The sequence below is a fragment of the Hyaena hyaena genome, unplaced genomic scaffold, assembly GCF_003009895.1.
Source record: "Hyaena hyaena isolate Hyena2069 unplaced genomic scaffold, ASM300989v1 scaffold_9, whole genome shotgun sequence".
Classification (NCBI taxonomy): domain Eukaryota; kingdom Metazoa; phylum Chordata; class Mammalia; order Carnivora; family Hyaenidae; genus Hyaena; species Hyaena hyaena.
Genome location: NW_024080641.1, coordinates 4,677,303 through 4,701,456, shown reverse-complemented (window position 1 = coordinate 4,701,456; position 24,154 = coordinate 4,677,303). Strand labels below are relative to the sequence as shown.

General features: G+C 60.3%; 1 protein-coding gene across 3 annotated transcripts; it reads left to right on the top strand.

Moving 5' to 3' along the window:
* The first annotated feature begins 162 nt into the window (after window positions 1–162).
* On the top strand, window positions 163–23,675 carry LOC120242005 (CLK4 associating serine/arginine rich protein). Of its 3 annotated transcripts, XM_039247443.1 has the most exons (21): window positions 163–209; window positions 1,241–1,368; window positions 8,883–8,980; window positions 9,525–9,626; window positions 9,854–9,933; window positions 11,961–12,045; window positions 13,176–13,324; window positions 14,166–14,262; window positions 15,202–15,280; window positions 15,362–15,435; window positions 16,714–16,755; window positions 17,616–17,831; window positions 17,948–18,238; window positions 19,737–19,994; window positions 20,320–20,359; window positions 20,700–20,760; window positions 20,961–21,019; window positions 21,144–21,190; window positions 23,097–23,179; window positions 23,273–23,297; window positions 23,525–23,675. In XM_039247443.1, exons 2-21 carry the CDS (start codon window positions 1,270–1,272, stop codon window positions 23,565–23,567), a joined length of 2,028 nt encoding a protein of 675 aa, XP_039103374.1. In that variant the 5' UTR covers window positions 163–209; window positions 1,241–1,269; the 3' UTR covers window positions 23,568–23,675. The 3 variants fall into 3 exon arrangements, with proteins under 3 accessions (XP_039103374.1, XP_039103392.1, XP_039103383.1); XM_039247452.1 differs by lacking the exons at window positions 163–209; window positions 8,883–8,980 and having other exon boundaries at window positions 1,282–1,368; XM_039247461.1 differs by lacking the exons at window positions 23,097–23,179; window positions 23,273–23,297; window positions 23,525–23,675 and having other exon boundaries at window positions 20,320–20,363.
* The last annotated feature ends 479 nt before the right edge of the window (window positions 23,676–24,154 follow it).

The window sequence follows — 24,154 nt, the reverse complement described above, 5'->3', positions numbered from 1 at the left end:
GGCCGTCACGCACGAAGCCTCCCGGAACTCCTCGGCCCCGCCTCTCGCGTCTCCCGCTTCCAGACCCCGCCCCTCCCCTTCAGGGCCCGCCCATCGCGCCGGCGGAAGCGCACTGCGCCACGTCCCGCCCTCCCCTTCGCGCGGCCTCCCACTTCCGCTTCCGGTGCGGACCGCGCGCGAGCGCAGCGGTGGGAGGCGGCGACGAGCCGGTGAGTGCAGGCAGCGGGCCCCGACCTCTGGCTCTCGGGCGGGCGTCCGCTCGGCTCCACCCTCGTCTCGGCCTTTCCCCGGGGTGCTGGGAGCCTCCGCTCGGCCCCCGTCCCGTGGGCCAGCGGCCCCGCACCCCCTCAGGCCTGCCGCGCCTCAGGCCTCGCCCCTGCCCCCCGCGGCGGGCCAGAACTCGCCGCGTCGGCCCCCGCCGCTGGCCACAGGCCCCGCCCCCTTGTCAGAAACCTTTCCGCGAAACCTGAGGCCCCGACCGGGTCCTCGAGCCCCGTCCGAACCCTTGGGCTCCGCCCCTGTCTCCCAGCCTTGCCCCTCAGCTCAGCCCACCCCCTCCTGTCTGCCAGCTCCGCCTCCGTCAGTCTCTCAGATTTTCACCGACCCCCTCCCCCCGCCCGCGCCACTCAGATGCCTTCTGTAGCTCTCAGCCCCGCTCTGGGTCTTATTTACAGCACCCCCCACCTTGTTCCCCCTCCGCCCCCAGCGTTGTCGTCTTTGGTCCACGCCCTTCACCTGCCCTGCGTCCCGCCCCCCCCCCCCCCCCCCCCCCCCCCCCCCCCCCCCCATGCCGCTCCTCTATTCCCGGGAAGTCTTCCTTTCCTTCGCCCGCGTTCCTGCCATGCCCCGCCCCCACGGGTAGCCCCGTCTCCGCTCTTCTCCCTCCGGGGAGCTAGAGCCCCAGCTGGTCAGGGTCGGCCTGCAGACCTTACATCAAAGACTCCCTCCCAACATTCCAAAACCTTTCATCCCTGATTCTAGCGCCCTGAACTCAGGGCGCTCCTTTCCCAGGGATGCTCGCTCCAGAGTCGACCTGGGGGGCGGGGAGTTCCAGAACGCCCAGGGTGTTGGCTCTGGGTTGTCAGGGTTGTGCTTCAAGCATCTGGCGCGCCGTCCTGCAGCCTCACTCCCCCTCCCTGCAGCCGGGGTTTAGGATCGCTTCCGGCGGCGGTAGCGCGGCCTTTGGTTCTTCCCGAATGGTTTTCACAGCGCGCCTGACGCTCCCCTGTCGTCCCCCAAGGTTGAGGCCCCCCGCTCGGCCTCACCACGATGTGGCACGAGGCTCGGAAGCATGAGCGGAAGCTTCGAGGCATGATGGTTGACTACAAGAAGAGGGCGGAGCGGCGGCGGGAGTACTATGAAAAGATTGTGAGTACCTGGCCTTGCTCCGGGGCCGGGAGCTCCCTTGGAGGGAGCGGCCCCCCGCGTCCTGGCGAGGCCCGGGAGGGCTTGGAAATCCGCAGAAACGGGAGCCCCGTTTGCTCAGGACAGCAGTCGTTTCCCCATCGCTGGCACAAACCAGACGCGTTCTTTTGGTCCTGGCGCTGCGCCGTTTGGTGTGGCCTCCGAGTCCAGAGCAGGTGTTAGTGGGAGGGGGGTGTCTTTGTAACACTCAGGGCAGCCCGGATAGAAGACTGCCCGCCTCCTGAGTGACCTCGGGCGCTCGGCCCTTCTGAGGTTTGGCTCTGCACCCTGGCATTCATCAGGTGCACCCCGGCCACCTGGCAACCTTCTTCTGTTTGATGCCTCAGTTGCTTTGCAGAGACCACACTCCATCCCGTGACCTGAAAGGGCCTTATGGTCAGACCTCTACCAGCCTCTCAGCTTCATCCTTGAGTTGCTCCGCTGGGCTTATTTCCGTCTCTGTCACCACAGGGCAGTGTGCCTGTAATGTCCCCCAGTCTGTTTAACTCCTACTTGCCTTTGAGGACCCCACCCCCCACCCCCCTGCCAAGCTTGAAATGGCATGTGTGTAGCAGGTTCGGTTCTCTTGTCAGGTGATAATAACACAGATGTTCCTGTTGACAACTGCATCATAGCTGTGGCCTCCTACCTGGTCTCCTGGCCTTCATTCCTGCCTCCCTCCACTCCGTCCTCTTCAGCGGGGCTGGAGAGGTCTTTCTAAAGCACAAGGCAGACCCTCTTCTTTGCTTGCTCTGAACTCCTCCCTGACTCCCTAGTGCTCTTGAGAGAAAGCCCAGGCTCCTCAACACAGCCTTCAAGCCACTGCGTGGTCAGGCTTTTTGCCGCCTACTCCCCCCTTGCCCCTTTCGACTCACGTCACCCTGCCTTCTGCCTCATTCTCTTGCTCAAGCCATCTGCCTCCTCTTTATCTAGGATGATTTTTCTCTAACACAGGAGATGTATAACGAGTATCAGTTAACCTCTCAGAGCTCTATAGCCATGGGGCCTCTGCATGAGCTCTGCCTCCACATGGCTGTCTACCGCTCACCTGGCAGAGCTCACTTCTCCAGGAAACCTTCCCTCACCCCCCATGCTCACGTGTCCCCATAAAGGCCATTATAGCTCGTTCTTCCCCTTAAGCATTTAATTTTCTTTTTTCAAATTTAATGTTTGTTTATTTTTGAGAGAGAGAGAGAGAGAGGCCGCATGAGCAGGGGAGGGGCAGAGAGACAGAGGGAGGCACAGAATCCGAAGCAGGCTCCAGGCTCCTAGCTGTCAGCACAGAGCCCCACATGGGGCTCGAACTCATGCAGCGTGAGATCATGACCTGAGCTGAAGTCAGACTCTTAACTGACTGAGCCACCCAGGCGCCCCCTGGTGCACACCTGTAACACACACATAGCCAGCTCTGTAAGATTGGGTGCTAGTTGTATTCAGGTCACCTTTGCAGCCTAAACTTAGGGCCAACAAATATAGTTTGAAAGATTAGAGGAATAAAAATATTACTAGAAGCAGTTACCATTTTACTTGCTCCTTCTCCGACACCAGGCCCTGAGAAGAGCTTTAGATGCATGGTTTCTTTGAATCCCTGTAGTAACCAATGAAACAGAAGCTGCTCTTATTGTAGGAGGGGACTCTGAGAGCTCCTCGCTTGCCTTCTGTCCCCCAGGCAAGAGCCACTGGCTCTGGTGGTGGTGAAGGAACTAAAACATGACTGAGCGCAGGGCCTGGGTCTGGGTTGGTCATCATTGAGGTCCCACTGCGGGCCAAGGACGTAGCGCTGAGGAGTAAATAGTTGTCATGAGCTATAACGGCTCATGGGGTGCCGGACCCAGTGCCCACTAAATTGGTACCTTCTTTCTGGCGCTTGAGCCCCCCCCGCCCGGGAGGTTGGTGTTGATCCTGTGTTAAGGTGATGCTGATGAAAGCGGCTAGTGCTGGTGAGCGTTTACGTGGTAACCTCCGGACTAAGCACTTGACGTGCCTTTACGCTTCATCAGATCCTCGTGTAGTCTACGAGGTGGTTCTTATTCTCTCTGTTTCACAGATGAGTGACCTGAGGCTCAGACAGACAGTCATGGTCCACAGTCGTTTAGCAAGAGGGCAGAGCTGGCATTCTAACTAGACTCTGAACCTTGATCTCTCTTAGCACCTCACCTGGGCTTTCACTGGAGAAATACAGGTGCTGAAAGGTGAAGCAGCTTGTCCAGGGTGACACAGCCTGGAGGCAAAATGTTAAATTGGCTAAGTCCTTAGAGTTTGAGTCCTAGAGGTCTTGGTTCAAATTCCAGCTCTTCCACTTATATGGTGTATTACCTTGGGCGAGTAACTGTCTCCCTAAGCTCTCTTGTTTTGTATTTGAGATGATATATCCAAAAACATTGGTGACTTAAATAACATAGAAGTTTCTTTCTCTTTCCCTTAAAAGCCCAGAAATACGCCGTACTGCTCGAGGACCATTTAGTTGTTCAGCTGCACATAGATTCTCTTACCAGTGTTCTCTCAAGGTCTAAGAGGGCTGCTTAGGCACTAGCCATTGTGTCTGCATTCCATCCAGCAGGGAAGAAGAGGGAGGGAAAAGAGGCAGAAGCGCTCGTGCCAGTTTTTAAGAAAGTTTGTAGATGGTTGGACACAACACTTCCACTTACCCACTGGCCAGAATGTGGTCCCATGGTCACGTACAGGTGCAGGGCAGGCTTAGAGATACAGGCTTTGTTTGGGGTGGCCTTGTGCCAGATGCACTAGGAGCCTGGTACTATTAAAGAAGGGGGAGTAAATGTTGGCTGCCAGTTAACGGTCTGCCACAAAGGGTGGGGGGTGAGCATGTCCCTCCCGGGGCTGCTGGTGGAGACTGGGCACGCAGACCTCAGCACGGGCGTGCCTGGGGTGACTTGCTTGCTCAGTAAGTGCTCTCTCTGGTTACCGAGTGCTTGGTCCACTCGGGGACAGCTGGAATTGTCATGGTGTAGAGGAAGGGGGGCCGGCCCTCCGGGCCCCTGTTCTCGTTATTAGCAGGGGAGCTCCCTGGGCTCTGTTTCCCCTTCAGGATGGTGGACAGGGGGATCATCAGCCTCTCACTGGGTGACAGGGTGGAAGTTCAAGAACAAGGACCGTGTCTGTGGGGTGCTTTGTGGTGTGGGCCTGTACAAGCCGCCACTGTCCCCGTCCGTGAACGTGATCAGCGTTCAGATCTGAGCTGTCGAGCTGTGGGTGGTGGCTGGTGGCTGCTTTGAGGAGGGGAGGGGGCTGCTCACACGGGTCTCTCATCTCATTCTTGGGCCGAGAGGAGACTGTGGGGCAAGAAGCCTTGGTAGTTTGTGGCGGCCGAATGGGTGTGTCCACACAGGCTGGTTTCTCTGCTCCTGATTTGTCCTCGGTGCCTGCTTCCTCTCCCTAGCTGACCTCGGTTCTGTCACTGCTCTGTCCTTGTCACTGCTCTGTCCTTGTTGGCTTTTTTCTTTAATCGGTGCTTTGGATAAAGAAACAGAGTTTTCTGTTAATAAGAAAATGGGAAATAGTTCTCAGTTCAGGCATCTCCTCCAGAAAACCCCAGGCTGGACCCCACCCCCACTCATTCCTGCCAGCCGCTGCCCAAGCCAAGTCCGGCATTCCCCGGGCTCCCGCATCCCCCTGCTGCCTAGTCCAGGTCCTCACTGTGAGGAGCAGGTCTACCCGACCCTGGACTGTGAGCTGTGCGGGGCAGGGCTGGGGCTGTCTCAGTCATTGCTGGGGCCCTAGCACGGCACCTGGCACATAGTGGGGGCCTGCTGATCAGTTCAGTGAGGTGGGGTGAGGGCTCATGAACTCCTCTGACTCCATCTGATCCTGGGGGCAGAACAACCCAACGGTTGAGTGGGTTTTGGGGGCGCCTGGATGGTTTGGTTGAAAGAGCGTACGGCTCTTGATTTGGGGTTGTGTGTTCAAGCCTCACATTGGGTGTAGAAATTACTTAAATAAAAACCTGAAAGAATGGGTCTTGAAGAGGTATCTGTACACCCATGTTCTTTGCAGTATTACTCACAGCAGCCACATGGGGAAGGGACCTAAATGTGCGTCTACTGATGAAGGGATAAAGGAAGTGTGGTGGGTCCACGGGGTGGAGTATTGTTCAGCCTTAAAAAGGAAAAAAAAGGTATCCTGTCACGTGCTGTAGCACAGAGGAACCATGAGGACGCTCTGCCTGGTGAGGTGAGCCAGTTACAAAAAGTGATGCAAGACTGCATGCATATGAGGTACCTGAAAGTAGTCAGGCCCTAGAAGCAGAAAACAGAGAGGCACCTTGGGAGCTCATTCTGTTGAGCCTCCGACTCTTGAGTTCGGGTCAGGTCATGATCCCAGGGTCATGGGATCAAGCCTTACATCAGGCTCCATGCCCTCAGTGTGGAATTCTCTTGGGATTCTCTTGCTCTCTCTGCTCCTCCCCCACTCTCAAAATAAATAAACTTAAAAAAAAAAAAAAAAGAAAAAAGAAACCAGAAACAGAAAAGTGGTTCCTAAGGGTTTGGGGGGAGGAGAAAAGAGGAGTCATTCAGTGGGTATAGAGTTTCAGTTTTGCAAGCTGAGGAAATTCTAGAGATCCGTTGCACAGCAAGGTGCCTGTGACTTACTGCTACTGTGCCATATGCTGAAAATGGGTGGTGTATTTTATATTATATGCCTTTTACGAGAAAAAAAGTTACCTTTGAAGAAAGAGTGGATATAGGGTCAGACCCATTTGGGTTCAAACCCTGGTTCTGTTTGTGACTGGCATGATTTCAAGCCAGTGGGCCTCAGCCTCAGTTTACCCATCTGGAGCACTGCTAACCTTTGTCCCATGTTTGGGAAGTTTGAGCAAATATACATAGAATGCTTGGTTCAGTGCCTGGCTCTCAGGTCAGTTTATTGACTTTCCTAGACTCTCCCAGCAGGGTCAGGCCCTGGACTTAGATTTTTACCCCCAGCCTGATGCTTTTTCCTTCCTTTGGTGCTGGCCAGCCCGTGGCTTCCCTGTGCCACTCCGAGCCCTGTTGCAAACTGTGTCCCTTGACGGCTGTGGGCCCCGGGCATTTGGCCAGGAGCCATCTCGGGGGTGAGGGGGTGTCGGCCAGGGGCCGTCACAGGGCTGAGGGCGCCGTGGAGAGGGAAGTGAGGTGCGGGACGAGCGGTTGGATTCCAGCAGCACCAGCCCCACTGGAGCCCATGGTGTTGGGCGAACCCCACCTCAGCTGAGTGGGAGCCGCCTGGCGCGTGGCGAGAGCCGGATGGACAGTGGCCCAGCGTTAGGCGCTGTCATCGGTGCGTGTCCTCCTCTGCTCGTTTTGGTGGTGGCTGGGATGGGAGCAGTGAGGGGGTGTGGGCTGTGGGAACAGCTGCTGCTGGGTTATTCCCGAAGGGGCTGTCTCCTGACCTGTCAGGACTCATTCTCTCTTCCCTTCTGTCGGTGCTTCCGAGCACCTGCTGCGGGGCGGACCCTGCTCCGGGAGCTGGGGAGATGACCCTGAGCGAAGCAGAGATCTCTGACCCTGGAAGTTATGCTCTAGAGTGGGGGTCAAGTGATAATTGCGTGTAAGGTGCAAAACCAAGTGGCAGCAGGTGTTGTGAAGGAAACAGGTAGAGTTGGGGCGGCTGGGTGGCTGTCAGTTGATTGTCTGACTCTTGATTTCAGCTCAGGTCACATCCCAGGGTTGTGGGATCAACCCTGCGTTGGGCCCTGCACTGAGTGTGGAGCCTGCTTAAGCTTCTCTCTCTCCCTTGGCCCCTCTCCCATGTGTGTGCGCTCTCTCTAAAATAATAAAACGGAGTTGAGGAGAGCAGGGCTAAATGGGGTTGTGCAGGGACTACTTAGAGTTGATGAGGAAGGCTTCTAGAAAGAGATCTGAGATAAGCGAGGGGCAGCCACACGCGAGGGCCTCTGCAGGCGGAGGGAAGAGCGAGCACAGAGGTCCGGAGCAGAGCATGGGTGGAGCGCTCAAGGGGTGGCGTGGAGGCCAGCAGGCCCTGGAGCAGGCCCTGGGCAGAGAGGTCAGAGAGGGCCGGGGCCTGAGAGGTGTTAGCAGAGCCCCAGGCCCTGCATTGGAAATGGGCTGCAGAGGGCGGGGGCGGGTGGCAGGGAGCCCGAGAGGCCGCCGCCAGGTGGCCTGGGCGAGAGGACATGCTGGCTGGACCAGGTGCGGCGACATGGGGTTGGACCCTGGGGAGGCATCGCTGGGAGCGTGGCCGGCATTCAGTGGGTACCAGCAGCTTTCTCGTGGCTCTCGTGTGTCCTGTGGTGTGGCACGCGGCGGGAGCCCAGCCAGGACCTGACACGTGGGAAGCTCAGTGGTAGGAGCTCCGGGACGAGGTGTTCTCTTTTCCTGACACCCTCAGGGTGACGTGTAGGCGTGGCTCCACACGGTGGCTCAAGCCTGAGGGACATAGACTCAGGGGACGTTCTCCTCTGTGTTGGTGCCTTTTTAACAGCTTTATTGACCATAATTCGCATACCGCACGGCTCAGTGGTTTCCCGTATATTCACAGGCTTGTATATGCATCACCACAGTCTAATTGTAGAAAATTTTCATGACCCCCTAAAGAATCCCATACCCATTAGCAGTCAGTACCCCCAGCTTCCCAGCCCCGGGTAGCCACTAATCTGCTTTCTGTCTCTGTGGAGCCACCTCTTCTGGACATTTTACGTACATGGAATCCTACAGCACATGGCCTTTTGTGACTGGCTTCTTTCACTTAGCGCCGTCTTTTCAAGGTTCATCCATGTTGTAGCACGTGTCAGTTCTTCATGTCTATTGGCAATTTTCCATTGTCCAAATAGGCCCCATTTTCTTTATCGATCGTCTGTTGATGGATATTTGATTGTTTCCGTCTTTTGGCTGTTGTGAATCACACTGCTTGAATACGTATGTATAAGCATTCAAGTATGTTTTCAGTTCTTACAGCTGCATCCTTAAGAGTGGGATTGCTGGGTCTTAGGGCAGTTTTTTAATTTTTGAGGAACTTAATTTTTCATATTTTTGTCAATATTGTTAATGTCTGTCCTTTCCATTTTAGCAGTCCTAATGAGCGCGAAGTGGTGTCTCGTGGTTCTGATTGAGTTTGTTGATGAGTAGTGACACCGATCTTTCCTTGAGCTCATGTGGTTCTGGTGTGTCTCAGACTGGTCCAGGCCACGGTGCTCACATCTGGCTCTGAATGAGTGGCCCAGGGCTGGGGGGACATGGATGGTTGGGAGATCATATTTTAGGGGCAGGAGGTCTTGGTACTAGCTGCACAGAATGTTGGGCCAGAGCTCAGAGCCTTTCTCCGCCATCATAAGATCCCCTGTCCCTGGAGGTTAGGTGGCTCCTGTTAGTCCTGCCCCCCCGCCCCCGCACGCGGGTTAGTTCACCTCTGAGGTACGGCCCACTTGACATCAGAAGTGAGCCTGCTGCTAAGCTTGGTGGCAGGGGACTGGTGGGGTTTGGAGCGCAGTGGGGTGGTGACCTCCTCCCTGTTTCCCTCTGCAGAAGAAGGACCCAGCCCAGTTCCTGCAGGTGCACGGCCGAGCTTGCAAGGTGCACCTGGATTCTGCAGTCGCCCTGGCCGCCGAGAGCCCTGTTAACATGTGAGACTGAGTTTGAAGGGCAGGGCAGTATCTGTGTCTGAGGGTCAGAGGTCAGAAGAGACTCGGGGTATGGATAGGCCTTTGGGGACTCAGGCAGGGAACGCTTGCCCTGCACGAGAAGGTGACTGTCCCTGGCTGAGGAGAGCCGGCAGGGGTTGGGCGGGAGGCGCTGGGGTGCAGAAGTGGCTGGGGTACTTTGAGGGGACTGGGTGAGGCCAGGGCCACAGGCCCACACGAAATGGGAGTAGGTTGCCAGGGGGGACGTTTCAAGGTGACCGTGGCTTAGAAAGTGGCCCCTGGGACCCAGCTCAAGTTTCTCTCTTTCCATGGGGCCCTATTCAGGCCCTACTCCGGCCTGGAGGCTGAATGCAGATTCAGAGGGGGTGAATCCTCCTCAGTGACATGAGGGATTGAGAAGGAGGGGTGATGATGGGGTCCATGGCCTGGAAGATCACAGGCGCTGAGGGTCAGGCTCCCAAGTTTGAGGTGACCGGGAATGGGCATGGGCACCCGGGACTCTAAACTCCTTGCTCCCCATTTTCAGGATGCCCTGGCAGGGGGACACCAACAACATGATTGACCGCTTCGATGTGCGCGCCCACCTGGACTACATCCCCGACTACACCCCCCCGCTGCTCACCACCATGTAAGCAGCTTCCCTGAGGCTTCCCAACAAGGAGTCTACCCCGCGCTTCTCTTTCTCCCCAAACACTTGCCTGCCCATCACCTTCCTGGGAAGGGGAAGGTGTGCTGGTGGGGAGCCTCCCAGCCCCTAGCTGAGCCAGGCTCCTCCTCACCAACTCCTGCTGGCTTGCGGGGGGTGGGGGGGCATGCCCTCCCCCTCTCATCTCAAGATCTTGACCTCCTCCAAAGCTCCCCAGAACAGGAGTCAGATGAGCGGAAATGTAACTACGAGCGCTACCGAGGCCTGGTGCAGAACGACTTTGCTGGCAGTGAGTGAGCGGGGCCCAGGGGTGGGCTGGGAGTCCAGGGGTGCAGACAGGAGTGTCAGTTTTACCCCAGGAGTTTCTCCTGAGCTGAGTGAGATGGCCCTGTCGAGGTCACTTCCACATCCCACACCCTCTGCCTCTGTGGTCTTCTTTCCTGAAAAATTAGAGAAAATACCAAGAACACATTGTTTCTGTTTTTTCACATTGAGTCAGAATGTCACTTTTAAAGAGGAAATTTCTTTTAGGAGTTGTTTAGGAATATTAGAGTTCAACAGCCTACCCAGTGTTATGTACTTGTACACGTCCTGTATCGTTCTCTGAGCCGTCACCACTGCTGCTTCACAGATGAGAAAGTGGAGGCTCAGAGTTCTCCGCATGCTGGCCTTGCCCAGGGAGATTCGGACCCTGAGCTGTTTGTCTGGATTATCTCATTATTCCTGATTACATTTGCACAGTCACCTATGGGTGGTACCCATTTTACAGATGAGTATGTCGAGTCTCAGGAGTTGGTGGGAACAGTGTGTCTAAGGAGCTGGGATTCTCACCCTGCCCTTAACCACTGCGGTCTCCTGATGACCAGCTCCAAGCTTTAGCTCCTCCCCGAGAAGGATTTTGAGACTTCTCCTTTCAGGGCTTCCCTGTTGAGTTAAAGAGAAGACAGGCCCACACGCAGGTTCCTCAGTCTGGAGGGTCTTGGTATCCCCCCAGAGAAGGGTGGTGATGATGGCTTCTGTCCCCCAGGGTGGCTGTGAAGACCCAGCACCGAGCCTGGCACAGCCAGCCCCCGCTGTGGGTTTGCTCTGCCCTGATTTTTTTGCTTCTCCCATCCAAGTACTAACCAGGCCCGACCCTGCTTAGCTTCCGAGATCAGACGAGATCAGGCGTGTTCAGGGTGGTATGGCCGTAGACTGTTTGTTTGTTTGTTTCTAAGGTAGACATTTCAGCATCTCTGAAATCAAGGATTGCCAAAATTCTAGCAGCCGGCGAGGTGTTAGATCAGGGAGATTTATCATCCCTTTTTGCTCTCACCTGAGATCATGGGGGTTGTTGGTGATGGAGCCAGAGTTTCCTTTCGTTCTGACTCTGCACTCATTCATTGCCACAATTCCTGAGCACCTGAGGTGTGACCACGTGTGTCACCCCCTCCTCTGGGGCTGGGGGTCTCCTCAGAGACAGGGCAGCAGCCCCGTAGTCACCAGAGTGGACGGTGATTGCAAACTAAGGGGACGTTCTAACAGATGGTGGGCTGTTCCTCAAGGTGCCCAGTCGAGGCTGGGGTCGGGGAGGGGCGGAGGGGCGCTCTCTGGCCAGGAGAGGGAGGCCGCACAGGAGTCTTGCGGGGGAGGGGGGTGGCACCCTGTGGGGACAGGGCCGAGGCCTGTGTGGCAGGAGCAGGGAGAGCAAGACACAGCATGAGATAGGCCAGCAGGGCCCTAGGCGGGGACCGGGGTGGCCGCTGGAGCAAGAGAGGTGCTGCGCCACTTCCAGGCTCGCCCCACCTGTCCGCCTGAGGTTTGGGGCAGTAATGCTGATGCCCACGGAGGGAAGGGGGCTTGCCCGGGGTCCCGCGCCCAGTTGGAAGCATGTGTTTCATTGCAGGGAAGAGCAGGGAAGCCTCTGATACAGTGCCAAGCTCCCCGGTCAGGTGTTGTGGCTGAACAAGAGCCCAGATGGCTCTAAACACATAATTTAAACTGGAGCCACGGCGAGGCACGTGGCAGAGTAGCTGTGGAGTGTGGTTCTGGGGGACCCAACCCGAGGCCTCCCTCCTGGCCATTGGTCACGGGCCCGGGTACCAGGCGCCCTGTCCCTGCCCTGCGACACAGGAACCAAGGCAGAGAGCAGTCAGGTCCCGTTACTGTGGCGAGTTGTGTCGTACCTGAAGTTGTGTCCTTGTCACACGGTCTGTGATTACCCGCAAGTCGGTGACCGCCCCTGGCCATGCTTGGGTTGTACCCCCTGCGCCCCTGCACATGTGCGTGCCCCCGCTTCCCGAATCCCCATTGACCCTGCATACCGTCTTGCCACAGTCTCCGAGGAGCAGTGCCTGTACCAGATCTACATTGACGAGTTGTACGGCGGCCTCCAGAGACCCAGCGAGGACGAGAAGAAGAAGTGAGCTGCGGTGCCGGGGGAGGCAGGGCGGCTGGGGGCCCCCCCAGGGCACGGCCTCATCCAGCCCGTCCACATTGGTGTCCCCAGAGTCAGGGCCAGTTCAGTGCTTGGCACTGGTGGGCGTGCACTTAGGAAGCGTTTAGAGGAGGAAGCGGTGGCCTGTGGAAAGGATTTGCTGAGAAACCTCTGCCTTGTGCTTCCGGCCTGTGGCGCGGTGGGAGGATCCATTGTTGACCCGGCCCGGGTTTGAATCCTGCCTGTGAGGACTCTCTCTCTCGGCTTTGGTGTGCTCCCCTGTGTGACGGGCTAGCAGGGGTCCCCTCTGTTCATGGGCAACGGCGCTTGTAGCTGGCCTGTCCCGCACCTCCCCTTCAGTGAGCGTGTGCTCCGCAGCGGCCAGTTTCATCTGGACACAGCCTTCTCAAGCCTGTCCCTTGACAGGAACAACCGGGAGGGAGACAGGGCCTTACCTGGAGCCGCTGCTGGCTCAGGGACGTCCTCAGCTGGCAGCGCCGCTGCTCTCTTCGTTCCCTCTGCCTGGGTAGCCTTGTGATGACTCCTCCCCTCGTGCTGCTGAAGCTTCCCCTTGGTGGTTCTAAGCGCTTGCTGCTCTCCTCCCTCTGGAGTTGCTGCAGATGCGGTGGAAGCTTCTTGATGACTGATCTTTACCCAGGAGCCCACTCTCAGGAGAAGGCTGGCCCTAGGAGGGCGGCAGGGAGTGTTACTACATTCCTTCAGTGACAGACATGCATGAGGCCCCTCTGCCGCTCTGGCAGAGCTGGGCCCCGTTGTTAACCAGAATAACTGGGTCCTGCCTTTCGGGCTCAGACCACCAGGGGAGGGGGTGAGACAGATCTGTCCCCCGACAGGAATGACCCCATGTGAGTGGGGCCGAGGAGCTGAGGGCGGTGCTTCCTGGAGCATTGGAAGTGGAGTCTGGGGGAAGAGAGAGGGTTGTTGGGCGGCAGGCGTGGAGGGTTCTAGGCTGAGGGAGATCATGTGTGAGGGCCTGGCAGCGAGGGTGCCCTCGGGAGGCCGGGTACGGGGAGTCAGTGTGCCCTGGAGGCTAGCCTCTGGGCCGTGTCCTGCCCTTGGCTCTCTGGGCTCATGGCCCCCCGCCCCCACCCCAGACTGGCGGAGAAGAAGGCCTCCATTGGTTACACCTACGAGGACAGCACCGTGGCCGAGGTGGAGAAGGTGGCGGAGAAGCCAGAGGAGGAAGAGTCACCAGCTGAGGAGGAGAGCAACTCGGACGAAGATGAGGTCATCCCCGACATCGGTGGGGTCCCCTCTCTGCCTCCCCCACCCCACAGTCCCTGGGCATCGTCTTCGTGTCTCGTTCCTCACCCTCTGTGGGGCGCCCCGCACTCACGAGCCCCGTCTCTCCCGCCCCCACTCTGGGGCGCTCCAGACCCCTCCGTCCTCCCTGTCTCTGTCACGTGCTCCTCTGTGCCAGCCTCCTTCTCTGTACGTCTCTCCTTTCATTTCTAGGACCCTGCTCTTAACGATACTGTCCCCACCTAGGCTCTGTCTCTGTTCTCTTTTACTTGGTCAGCCTGTCTCCCTCTTTTTTCTCTTTCCTCTGGGAAACAAGTGTTCATTTAGTTTCAGAGCCATCTCTCGCTGCTGCCCCCCCCCCCAGCACTGCCGTTCATCCCCTTCCCAAATATCCATGGCTCCAGCCATCTACCCGTCTCCCCTCCGCAGCCAACTGCTGCTTATCACACACACGTAAGGGGTCCATCCTACCTTCCACTTATTCACAGTGCGTCCAGTTCCTGAATGCCCGTGACCCCCGCCCCCTGCCCACCTAGATCTTCACCCACCCCCCCACCCCCCCTTCATGCATCGTACATCGCTGCCTCCACCTGCCTTTCTCATCTGTCCCGGTACTCTTCATTCGGACCTTCATCCTTCGCGCCGCCTCTCCCCTGCCCCTTGCCCTTCGTTGCGCTCGCCTCTGGCCATGCCCTGGGCCGGCTTGGGGACGCCGCGTTCCCTCCCTACAGAGTCCTGCAGTCTGGTGGGCGTCCCCTCACGGCCCATCTCCTGGGGCGCCGCCCCTTCTCCCCGGTCCTCTCGCTCGGCTTTGGTTCCTGACAGCCTTTCTCTTGGTGCAGATGTGGAGGTGGACGTGGACGAACTGAACCAGGAGCAGGTGGCAGATCTCAACAAACAGGCCACAACCTATGGCATGGCCGACGGCGACTTTGTCAGGTGAGGCCTGCTGGCTGGTTCCCCTTCCTGCTCTGGACCTGGCATTTGTCATTAGCCCTGCTACCAACGGCCACTTTATTCCTGAGCACTGGTGTGCCTGGCCCCATGCCAGGGCTTCACACACACGGGCTCCTGAGCTGATGTGATGGATGCTCACGACTGGGCCTCGCCTGTGCAGAAACAGGCTGCCCCCAACTCCGTGTGACTGGCCGTCGGACCCCTAAAAGCTCCTGGGGATCCTGGGCCTGGTGGACAGCGCCCTCTGGTGGAGCGGCTTCACTCACAGCGTCACTCGCACTTGCCGATGGAGCCTCTTCCCTGAGGCCCACCCCAACCCCTTACAAGTCACATAGAACTGTCCCAGCGAGTCTGAGTCCAAATCCCCCTGTCTGAACACAGCACCCTCTGCCCAGAGCCCTCCATGACCACCCTGGCACTTGGGCAGCTGGAGTCCTCACCACGGCCACATAGTCCTACCTGTCTGGTCCTCTGCCCTTCTTCCCACACACACCCTGTCCCTGCCCAGCCTCTGTGCTGTTGGCTCTGCTGGCCTCTGAGTTGCTTCCTCCCCAGGGCTGCTGCTTAGCTTGGCCTTTCTCTCTGTGGCTTCCCTGACCTCCCTGTTGAAAGCTGTAGCAACTTCTGCCCGTTCCCTGGCACTTCCTCCCCCTTCTACAGTCAAGGTTGTCACCGTCTGACCTGCTACCTTGGTCATTGTCTTGCCCCCAGAACTTAAGCCCATGAGGGCGAGGATTTTTGCTGGTTTGTTTTCAGTGCTGAATCCGCAATATATAAAATACCATTTGCGTGTAGTAGGAGCTCAATAATAGTACTGAACTAGCGAGAGATCCCAGGATGGCATAGGATCCCTCGCCTCCTGCGATGACCCTGCTTGTGGCCCGCCCGCTCCTCCATTGTCACCCTCCTCTCCCTCTGCAGGATGCTCCGGAAAGACAAGGAGGAGGCGGAGGCGATCAAACATGCCAAGGCCCTTGAGGAAGAGAAGGCCATGTACTCGGTGAGGGCCGGGCCAGGTGGGGGCCGGGGTGAGCGTCGGGGGGGCACAGCCCTCACCGGCCCGGTACCCACCCTACTCCAGGGCCGTCGCTCCCGGCGCCAGCGGAGGGAGTTCCGGGAGAAGCGACTGAGGGGCCGCAAGATCAGCCCCCCCAGGTAGGTTGGGTTCTCCCCTGTGCCCCTGCCCCGCCCGCCTCACTCTCTCAGGGTTCTGGGGGAGGGGCTGGGGCTCACGGAGACTCTTCGGGGACACGCTTGCGTTTGCGGACAGAGTCCTCCCAGCACGGCAGTAGACGGGGAAGACTTCGGGTAGGAGCGGCTGAGGGCCTGTGGACACCGTGCCCTGCCGGCCCCTCCCCGTACCCTGCTGGGCTTGGGAATCTTGCCAGGCGTCCCAGGCACCTGTGGGGAGGTGGGGTGGAGTAGCTGATGCGCTGCGGGCAGAGTGGGGGGGGCAGGCGTGTCCCTGAAGTTCTGTCCCTGGTTCTCCTGGGCTGTGTCCTTGTCAGCTTTGGGGCAGGTGACTTCTCCTGACCTTCGGTTTCCTCCTTTGGAAAAGAGAACCGTCACTTCCCAGGATTGGGGGCGAGCCAGTGCCTACTTTGAGGCCTGGGGCAGGTTTGGATGAGGTGGTCTGGGGGGTGGAGTGCAGAGAGCCCGCCTAGGTCAAGCGGCCTTGGGACGAGCCTGCTGTGGCCTTGTAACCCTGGAGGCCGTGGACAAACCCACGCCACTTTTTGCACTGTGTCCTGTGGTCAGAGAGAGTACTAGAGAGGGGCTGTGAGGGTTAGGCAGCCTGTGTGGGCTCAGGGCTGGTGTGGAGTCAGGAAAGGTCTCCTGACTAAGCTGCACGGGTTCTTGCTGTCGGCATTCTCCCCTAGAAGTGCGGGGCAGTGCAGGGCCTGTGCGCCCAGTGCCACAGGGCCTGGCTGTGAATCCTAGCTCCTTAGGAGCTGTGTGACACTGAGTAAGTGACTCACTCTCTCTGGGCCTCAGTTTCTTCTGCTGTGACGTGTGAATGATCAGAGTACCTGTGTCAGAGTTGTCGTGAAGAGCAGTTGAGGGAACTCTTTGAGTTTTACTGTCGTCATTAATGAGCCAGGACCCAGTGAGCAGAACCAAGGACTTGGAGTGGCAGGAGGGACACTTCAGTCTGGGGTCTGTAGCCCAAGCAGGACCGAGGCTGCTGAAGTCCTTGTTGCCCAGGGTCAGGAGGGGCCTGGGACATTGTTTGTGGTGTGCTGCCAAGGTTCAGGCTTTGGACAGATCTGAGGCGAGGTGGGCAGAGGGATCAAGATAGGGCTTGGAACCTGGTAGCAGCCCCCTCCTCACGGGGCCCAGTACCTGGCCTCGAGCGCCTCAGTTGGGAGTTGGCGCGATTCCGTACCCACTCACATGCTCAGTCCTGCTTGTCCCACCCCGTTCTTTCCACAGCTATGCCCGCCGAGACAGCCCCACCTACGACCCCTATAAGCGGTGAGTTTCCAGGGCCCAAGGAGGGGCAGGGCTGGGGGGGTGCCCTGAAGGCTGCCCTGCACCTGGTGTCACCTGTGGGTCTGAATCATTTTCTGTTTTCCAGAGTAGGTTACTCTGCTTTCCCAGTTTTTTTCTTTTAAATGTGAAGTCTCTTTAATTTTCTGATTTAAACGCGATGTGGTTGTTAGAAATGACCAGGCGTCATAGAAAGGCCCAACATAGAAATTAAAAGTTTCTTTGATCTAAACTCCCAGAAATAGCAGTGAGAAGTACTGTGCAGAAGGGCCCGGCCTTGCCCATGTGTGTCTCCAGGGCGTGGGAATGCTTGGGGCGGGCCCTTGAGGGTGGATGGACATCAGTCTGACCCCCATGCGCTTCTTGGGGTACACAGGCAGGGACCCGGCTCTCTGGGCTCACAGAAGAACGGGTAAGGTGAGGCAGATGCCTTTCGAGGCAGGAACAAGGTCAGCCACGGGCAAGCGCTCTGTACGGGGGAACTCTCCGGGCCGTGGATAGTCGTCCCTGTAACAGTGGCAGCGAACCACACTGAACGTGTTAGAACTTGTCTGAAAGCTGCGTTGACGAGACCTTTCTAATCTGCTCATCCCTTTTACTGGTTCCATAAGATCAGTCGTTTTTCCATCCCTCGCTTTCTTGCTCGTGCTGAGGAGGATGCGTGGCTGGGAGTCCAGGCCTCGCGGAGCTGGGTGCCCTCTTGCCCTCGGCCCTGTGCCTTGGTGCTGGGTATCCCGCGCTGATCCGCGCCGCCCCGGCCTCCTGTGTGGCCCTGTGCAGTGTTTGTTTAGCCAGGGGGCTCCTGGGCAGCCTGGCACTCAAGCCCCCTCCTCCCTGCCCTGTAGGTCGCCCTCAGAATCCAGCTCCGAGTCCCGCTCCCGCTCCCGCTCCCCGACCCCTGGCCGCGAGGAGAAGATCACGTTCATCACCAGTTTTGGGGGCAGCGATGAGGAGGCGGCCGCGGCAGCAGCCGCGGCCGCAGCGTCAGGGGCCACCACAGGGAAGCCCCCCGCGCCCCCCCAGCCCGGCGGCCCCGCACCGGGACGTAATGCCAGCGCCCGGTCGGTAACGCTCACGCTGCCCGTCCTACGCCCCCGGCCACCATGGGGGGGACCCAGGGCAGTGGGGGGCCACGGCCCAGGCCCACGCTGACCGGCCCTCCGTGCCCCGCCTGCAGCCGCCGCTCCTCCTCCTCCTCCTCCTCCTCTTCTTCTGCCTCGAGGACCTCCAGCTCCCGCTCCAGCTCCCGCTCCAGCTCCCGCTCCCGCCGTGGCGGGGGCTACTACCGTTCTGGCCGCCACGCCCGCTCCCGCTCCTGGTCCCGCTCCCGCTCCCGCTCCCGCTCCCGGCGCTATTCTCGGTCCCGTAGCCGTGGCCGGCGGCACTCAGGCGGGGGCTCCCGAGACGGACACCGGTACTCCCGCTCACCCGGCCGGCGCGGTGCTTACGGGCCCCGGCGCAGAAGCAGGTGCGTGGGGCTGTGTGTGTGTGGGGGGGAGACCTGGGGGTGAGCGCGGCCCGATGTCAGGGAGACCAGACTCTAGGGGACCAGGCCACTGCCTTTTCATGAGGAAGCACTCGGTTTGCAGGGGGAGGCGTGTGCGCGTGTGCCGTATGTTCTCTGTGTGCGGTGACGTGGGATAGAGCACAGCCACATTCTCAGGGATGCAATGGGGACAGGAGACTGAGCTGCTCCTCCCCTGGGGAGTTCCCAGGCCGTTTGGGGGTGGGGGGATTGCACGTGGAGCAGCACGTGGGCATTCCAGGGCGTCCTATGATTTGCAGTGGGGTCTGGCCGGCCATCGGGGCTGGGCTGCTCTGGGTAGGGAGGCGCTGCATACGGGGCAGGAAGCGGAGCGCCTGGGGCCTGGGATGTCCTTCTTGGGCCCTGGGCTGGTGGGATCAGGGCCACCTGTGTGAAGGCAGCGTGGCTTGGCCTCTGACCGTAAATCCTGGCCCTGCTCGTAAGCTTTAGGGGCTTCGTATTTCTCACCTGTACGATCAGGAGAGCGTCAGTCTCACCAAGTCGGTGGGACGGTGTGACAGGTAACGCAGGGGACTGCTCCGTTCGGGGCCTGGCGTTGGCGGGGGTGCTCCTTCCGTCAGCACCGTCACCTGTCCTGCGGCGTGCGTCTCTGCGTTCTCTGGGGTCCGACATAAAGGGGCCAAGTGGGCCCTGGCGGACTGGGGCGTGGGCGTCTGGCGAGTCGGGTTGTTGGCTGTGCAGCGGCGGGCCCAGCGTTGTTCTGTCCCAGGGTTTCTCAAGAGAAGTCGGGTGTCGGGGTTTTTAAAGGGTAGGTGGCTTTCTCAGCACTGCTGGCGCGTTTGAGTTCCGTGAAAACTTGGACAGTCCTGACACCGTCAGAGTGTAGGTAGATGTGGCTTCCAGGTGGTTCCTTGGAGCCTGACCCAGGGTTGCCACGGGAGAGAGGCGAGGTGGAGGGAGGGAGGGGGCCTGGCCAGCCTGAGGGGGAGCCCTCGCTGGGGAGCCCCCAGGGGCCTGAGCAGAGGAAGGATGGGGCTGCGCATCCCCGGCTTGGGTCTTGTGGGATCTCTGCTATGGACTGGTGGGGGGAGTGGGCAAGCGGGTAGGGGGGTGCCGCGGATGTAGATGAGGTCACAGCCCCTGGGTGCCCAGAGCTGGGCACAGTGAGTAAAGGGGGGAGCTGGCCAGCCTTGTCCCACCCTCCCAGAGGTCACCTCCCAGGAAGCGGGCGAAAAGGTGTGTCACGAGTGACAGGTGAAGCGCCATTTCTGGGTGGCCGTGTCTGGAGGGTGGTCTCTGTGTAGACGGCGGGCAAGGCCGGGGGCAGCCGAGGAGAAGGCGGCCTGGGCGAAGCGGCTCATCCCATTGGACCTACCGTAGGGCCTCTCGGGACGGCTGTCCCATTTGGAGCCAGGGCGGGTTGTGTGGAGGGGGTCCCCCGCCCCTCCCGGTCCCCCTGTGACCCCGCCGTGCCCCCCAGGAGCCGCTCCCGCTCCGGGGACCGGTACCGACGGGGCGGCCGGGGTCCCCGGCACCACAGCAGCAGCCGCAGCCGCAGCAGCTGGTCCCTCAGCCCGTCCCGCAGCCGCAGCCTGACTCGGAGCCGCAGCCCCAGCCCAAGCCGCAGCCGTAGCCCGAGCCGTAGCCGCAGCCGCAGCCAGAGCCACTCGCCATCGCCCCCCAGGGAGAAGCCGACCAGGCCGGCGGCGTCCCCTGCTGTGGGCGAGAAGCTGAAAAAGTAAGCAGGGGCAGGTGGCTGGCAGGAGGCCCTTGTCAGCCTCGGCTGAGGTGGCTGAGCTCCACCCTTGTGCGTCTGAAGTGAGCTCAGTCCTGCCTTGGGAGGTCAGAGGGGACACGGCCCCGACTTGGGAGGGTAGATCGGGGAGAGGTGGGCTTCTGAGGAGCCGCGGCCCTACCGTGGCTGAGTGTTCAGGGGGCACAGCCTTGTCTTGAGAGATCCGAGGGGCACAGTCCCTCCTTGGGGGTGTCCGAGGCCCACCGCCCTCAGGCAGGACCGAGGTTGCTTGGGGCCAGAGGTGGCAGCTGCCCTTTCCTCCTCCCAGGACCGAGCCTGCCGCTGGTAAAGAGACAGGAGCTGCCAAAGTCAGTAAGAATTTGGAACTCGCCCGTCTAACTCCCGCCAGCAGCAGTGCCCGAGAGCTGGGCCCGGTGGGCCTGCAGGGGGGCCCGGGGGGGCCGGGAGACCCAGCCCTGGGGTTGGAGCGGGCTGGGAGCGCTCCGCCCCGTGAGATCTGCGTCCCCTCCCCTCCTCGCTGTTCTGCGGGGCTCCAGCTGTCCCCGGCCTCCCAGACCCTCGTGGCGGGCACCTGCGTCCTGTCCCTCCTCCCCACGCGCCCCCACAAGTCCCAGGCTCTTGGATGAGGTGGGTGGTGGGAGCTCCGGACACCCACCCCCTCTCCCGCCTCTTCTCCCCCTTCCCCAGCCCAAGCTGACGCCGCAGGAGAAGCTGAAGCTGAGGATGCAGAAAGCACTGAACAGGCAGTGTACGTCCCCCGGCCCTCCTTCCGGCCTGTGGGCGGGGGGGCCCTGCCCTTCCCTGCACGGGCGGCGGCGGCATGTGTCCTGCCACCACGCTGCGGGGCCTCGGCTGTCTGGTCGTTGCCTCTCTGGGCCCAGCTTTGGCTTCGGGAAGGGGGGGCTCCTGAGGGCGCTCCTCAGCGCTCGTGTCCCTCCTCCTCCACAGTCAAGGCGGATAAGAAGGCGGCGCAGGAGAAGATGATCCAGCAGGAGCACGAGCGCCAGGTAGGCGTGGGGCCGGGGCGTGGGGCCGGGGCGGGGGGTCGGGGCGGGGGGCCGGGGCTGGGCGGGGGGCGGGGCGCCGGGCGGGGGGCCGGCGGGCCCGCCCTCACAGCCACCTCTGCCGCAGGAGCGGGAAGATGAGCTCCGAGCCATGGCCCGCAAGATCCGCATGAAGTAAGACCATCGCGCTCCCCACGCTTCTGTCACAGCCGCCCGCTTGTGCGCTGCGTGGCGCCCCCCGCCCCCGGCCCCCAGTTAGAGCCCTGTGGTCCGCACCGCCCTCGAGGTGGAAGACACAGTGCCCGCTGGTCCTCGGTGTCCTCCGCGGCTCAGCTTGTGTGCTGCGCCTGACGCGCCTCCCCCGGCCCTGCGGGCCCCCCAGCGTGGGGCCTCTGCCCTCCTCTCCCCGGCTTCACTCGGGGGCACCTCCCTGACCGTCCTGTCCACGGTAGTGCCCCAGAATGTTCCCTCCATCCTCCACGCCTGCCATGTTTCCTTCAGAGCACCAACCCCCACCCGGCGCGCACCGTTTTGTTTCCTTGCTTCGTGTTGACGTCCCTTGGGGGGAGGAGAGGACGGGTTCGGCGCCGGGTCCCCACTGTGCGCTCAGCCCCCAGAGGGTGTAAGTGGCGCTTAGTAAAAGCCAGCCCCGTGGTGGGTTCCTCCTCTCCTGTTTCCCAGCTCTTCACTGCAAAGCGGACAGGCCCCAGACCTGGGTCAGACCGACGTGAAGTCGGGTCCCAGCTCTGCCTCTGTGACTGTGTGGCCCCAGGGGCAGTCACCGGCCCTCTCAAGCCTCGCTCCAAGTGCTTTTCCATTTATTTATTTATTTATTATCGAGAGAGAGAGAGAGAGAGAGAGAGAGAGAGAGAGAGAGAGAGAGAGAGGGGGGGGGGGGGGGAAAACACAAGCAGGGGAGGGGCAGAGAGAGAGGGAGACACACAATCTGGAGCAAGCTCTGGGCTCTGAGCTGTCAGCACAGAGACCCACACGGGGCTCGAACCCACAAACCACAAGATCATGACCTGAGCCAAAGTCAGATGCTTAATTCAGCCATCCAGCTGTCCCCTCCTTTTTTTTAATGTGTATGTTTTGTTTTGTTTTTTAATTTTTTTCATTTAAAACCTCATTTTATACTTTGCAGCCAGGACAGATTTTGGTGACGACCTGACAGGGTTGCTCAGGGATTAGTGCTCGGAAAGTGTAGACCCACTCGCTCAGGGCCGGCGGGCCGAACTGGAGATCTGCGTGCCGTGTTGGCACGGAGCAGGGCCCAGCGGTGGCAGGGCCACATCAATGATTGCTTGATTTTTGTTCCACTTGTACTTGATGTGGGTCCTCAGGCCAGTAGCTTCACCCCTCTGAGCAGGGACTGTCCTCCCCGCTCCTGGGGACCTGGCCATAGGGCTTCCAGCGCAGCGCCTAGCATGTCAGAAGGCTGCTTGTTCTGTTTGCCACTGTGGCTTGCTTTCTGCACACCCATCGTGTGGTGGGTCTCTGGGGGTGCCGCCTGCTCCCGTCGGGCGGGGAAGCAGAGCGCCCGGGCACTCAGCACTGGGGCCAGTCTGGTCTGAGTTCTGATCCCGCCTCTGCTGTCTGCCGGCTGTGGGCCTTTTTCCTGCCTGGGCCTCGGTTCTGCTCTCCTGCTAAATGGGGACGGAACAGTTGTCCCTCCCTGCGTGCTTGGGCGGGTTCACTGACCTCAGGGCCAGGCAAGTAGAAGTACAGCTCTCGGGGTTCCGTGTCCCAGACACACTGCCGAAGGCCAACAAAGCACCTAGCGTGCGCATCCCAGCCTGAGACCACCTGAACCCACAGGAAACGACCAGACCTCCTGGCCCTTCTGCACGTGTGCCCTGCGGGCCTCCCGGGCCTGGCCCTGCCCCGCCTCTTCCCTCTGAGCCCAGCGCTCTGCTTCCCGAGCACGGACGGCGGCGGTACCTGCCCTTGCGTTTGCTGTGCCCTCTGCCCTTGGACTGGGATGTTGGAAGCACCTGCCCTGGGCAGGCAGCCCAGCCCGCCCTCAAGTTCAGGGTTCTTGCTCAGGCCTTTCCCTGGGTTGCCTCCCTTTCCCCTGCAGGGAGCGGGAACGCAGAGAGAAGGAGAGAGAAGAATGGGAACGCCAGTACAGCCGGCAGAGCCGCTCGCCCTCCCCCCGTTACAGTGAGTGTCCCCCAACTGTCCCCACCGCCTCGGCCCTGAGCCCACCCTGGACCCCTGTCCCTGGGCATTTGCTGTGTTCTCTTTTCTTTCCAGGTCGAGAATACAGCTCTTCCCGAAGGTAAGCGAGCCAGCCCCGCTCCCCAGAACGTCACGTGGTCGCCGCCTTGATCCTTCCATCCCCTCCCTATACCGCGCCCCCCACGTGTAGAGTCCGCCTGGGCCCATAGCATCCCTCCCTCCGCAGCTCACTCTTGTCACTGGCGCCCCAGCCGTCACAGGCGCATGTGTGTGCACAGCGTGGCTGCTTCCACCCAGCCTCACAAGGACCCTCTTTTCTCTCTCCAGGCGCTCAAGGTCGCGATCTCGAAGTCCCCATTACCGACATTAGGCAGAGTGGGGAGGGGCAGGGGGCTGGGGGGGCGGTGAGGGCTCAGGCTGTGATGCTGCTGGTTTTATCTCTAATGAAATAAAATCACTCGCTATTTAATTCCCTTTACCTGGCCTCGGTGTCATCTGTGTGGTCAGTGTCCAGCTACCAGGGACGGCTGGGAGGAAGCCGGCTGGGTCCAGGGACAGGAGCCAACACCCGGAGCCCACGTGGCAAGTCCTGCCCTGCCCGGGTGCCTCGGGGGAGCGCTCCTGCCGCGGGCCCGTGGGGGCAGGGGCACGATCGGTGGGGACCCGTGGGGAGGGGCCTGGGACCGGGCCTGTGGAGGACACGCCAGGACTTTGCCCGGGGGCCTCTGGTGACAGGTCCGGGCCTCTCCCCGCCCTCGCCTCGGCCCCTGCCCTGGCCTCGCCCACACCGGGAACCGGGAGCGCGGCTTTCCGTGCCAGTCTTGCTGTGCCCGGGGCGCTGGGGGCCGGCCTTTCCCCTCACCCCCTCACTGCAAACCGGTCTGTCCAGCCGTCCACCCCAAGCAGGGAAGCCTCCCGCCCCACCTCAGACACCCCAAGAAAGCCAGAGTCCAGACG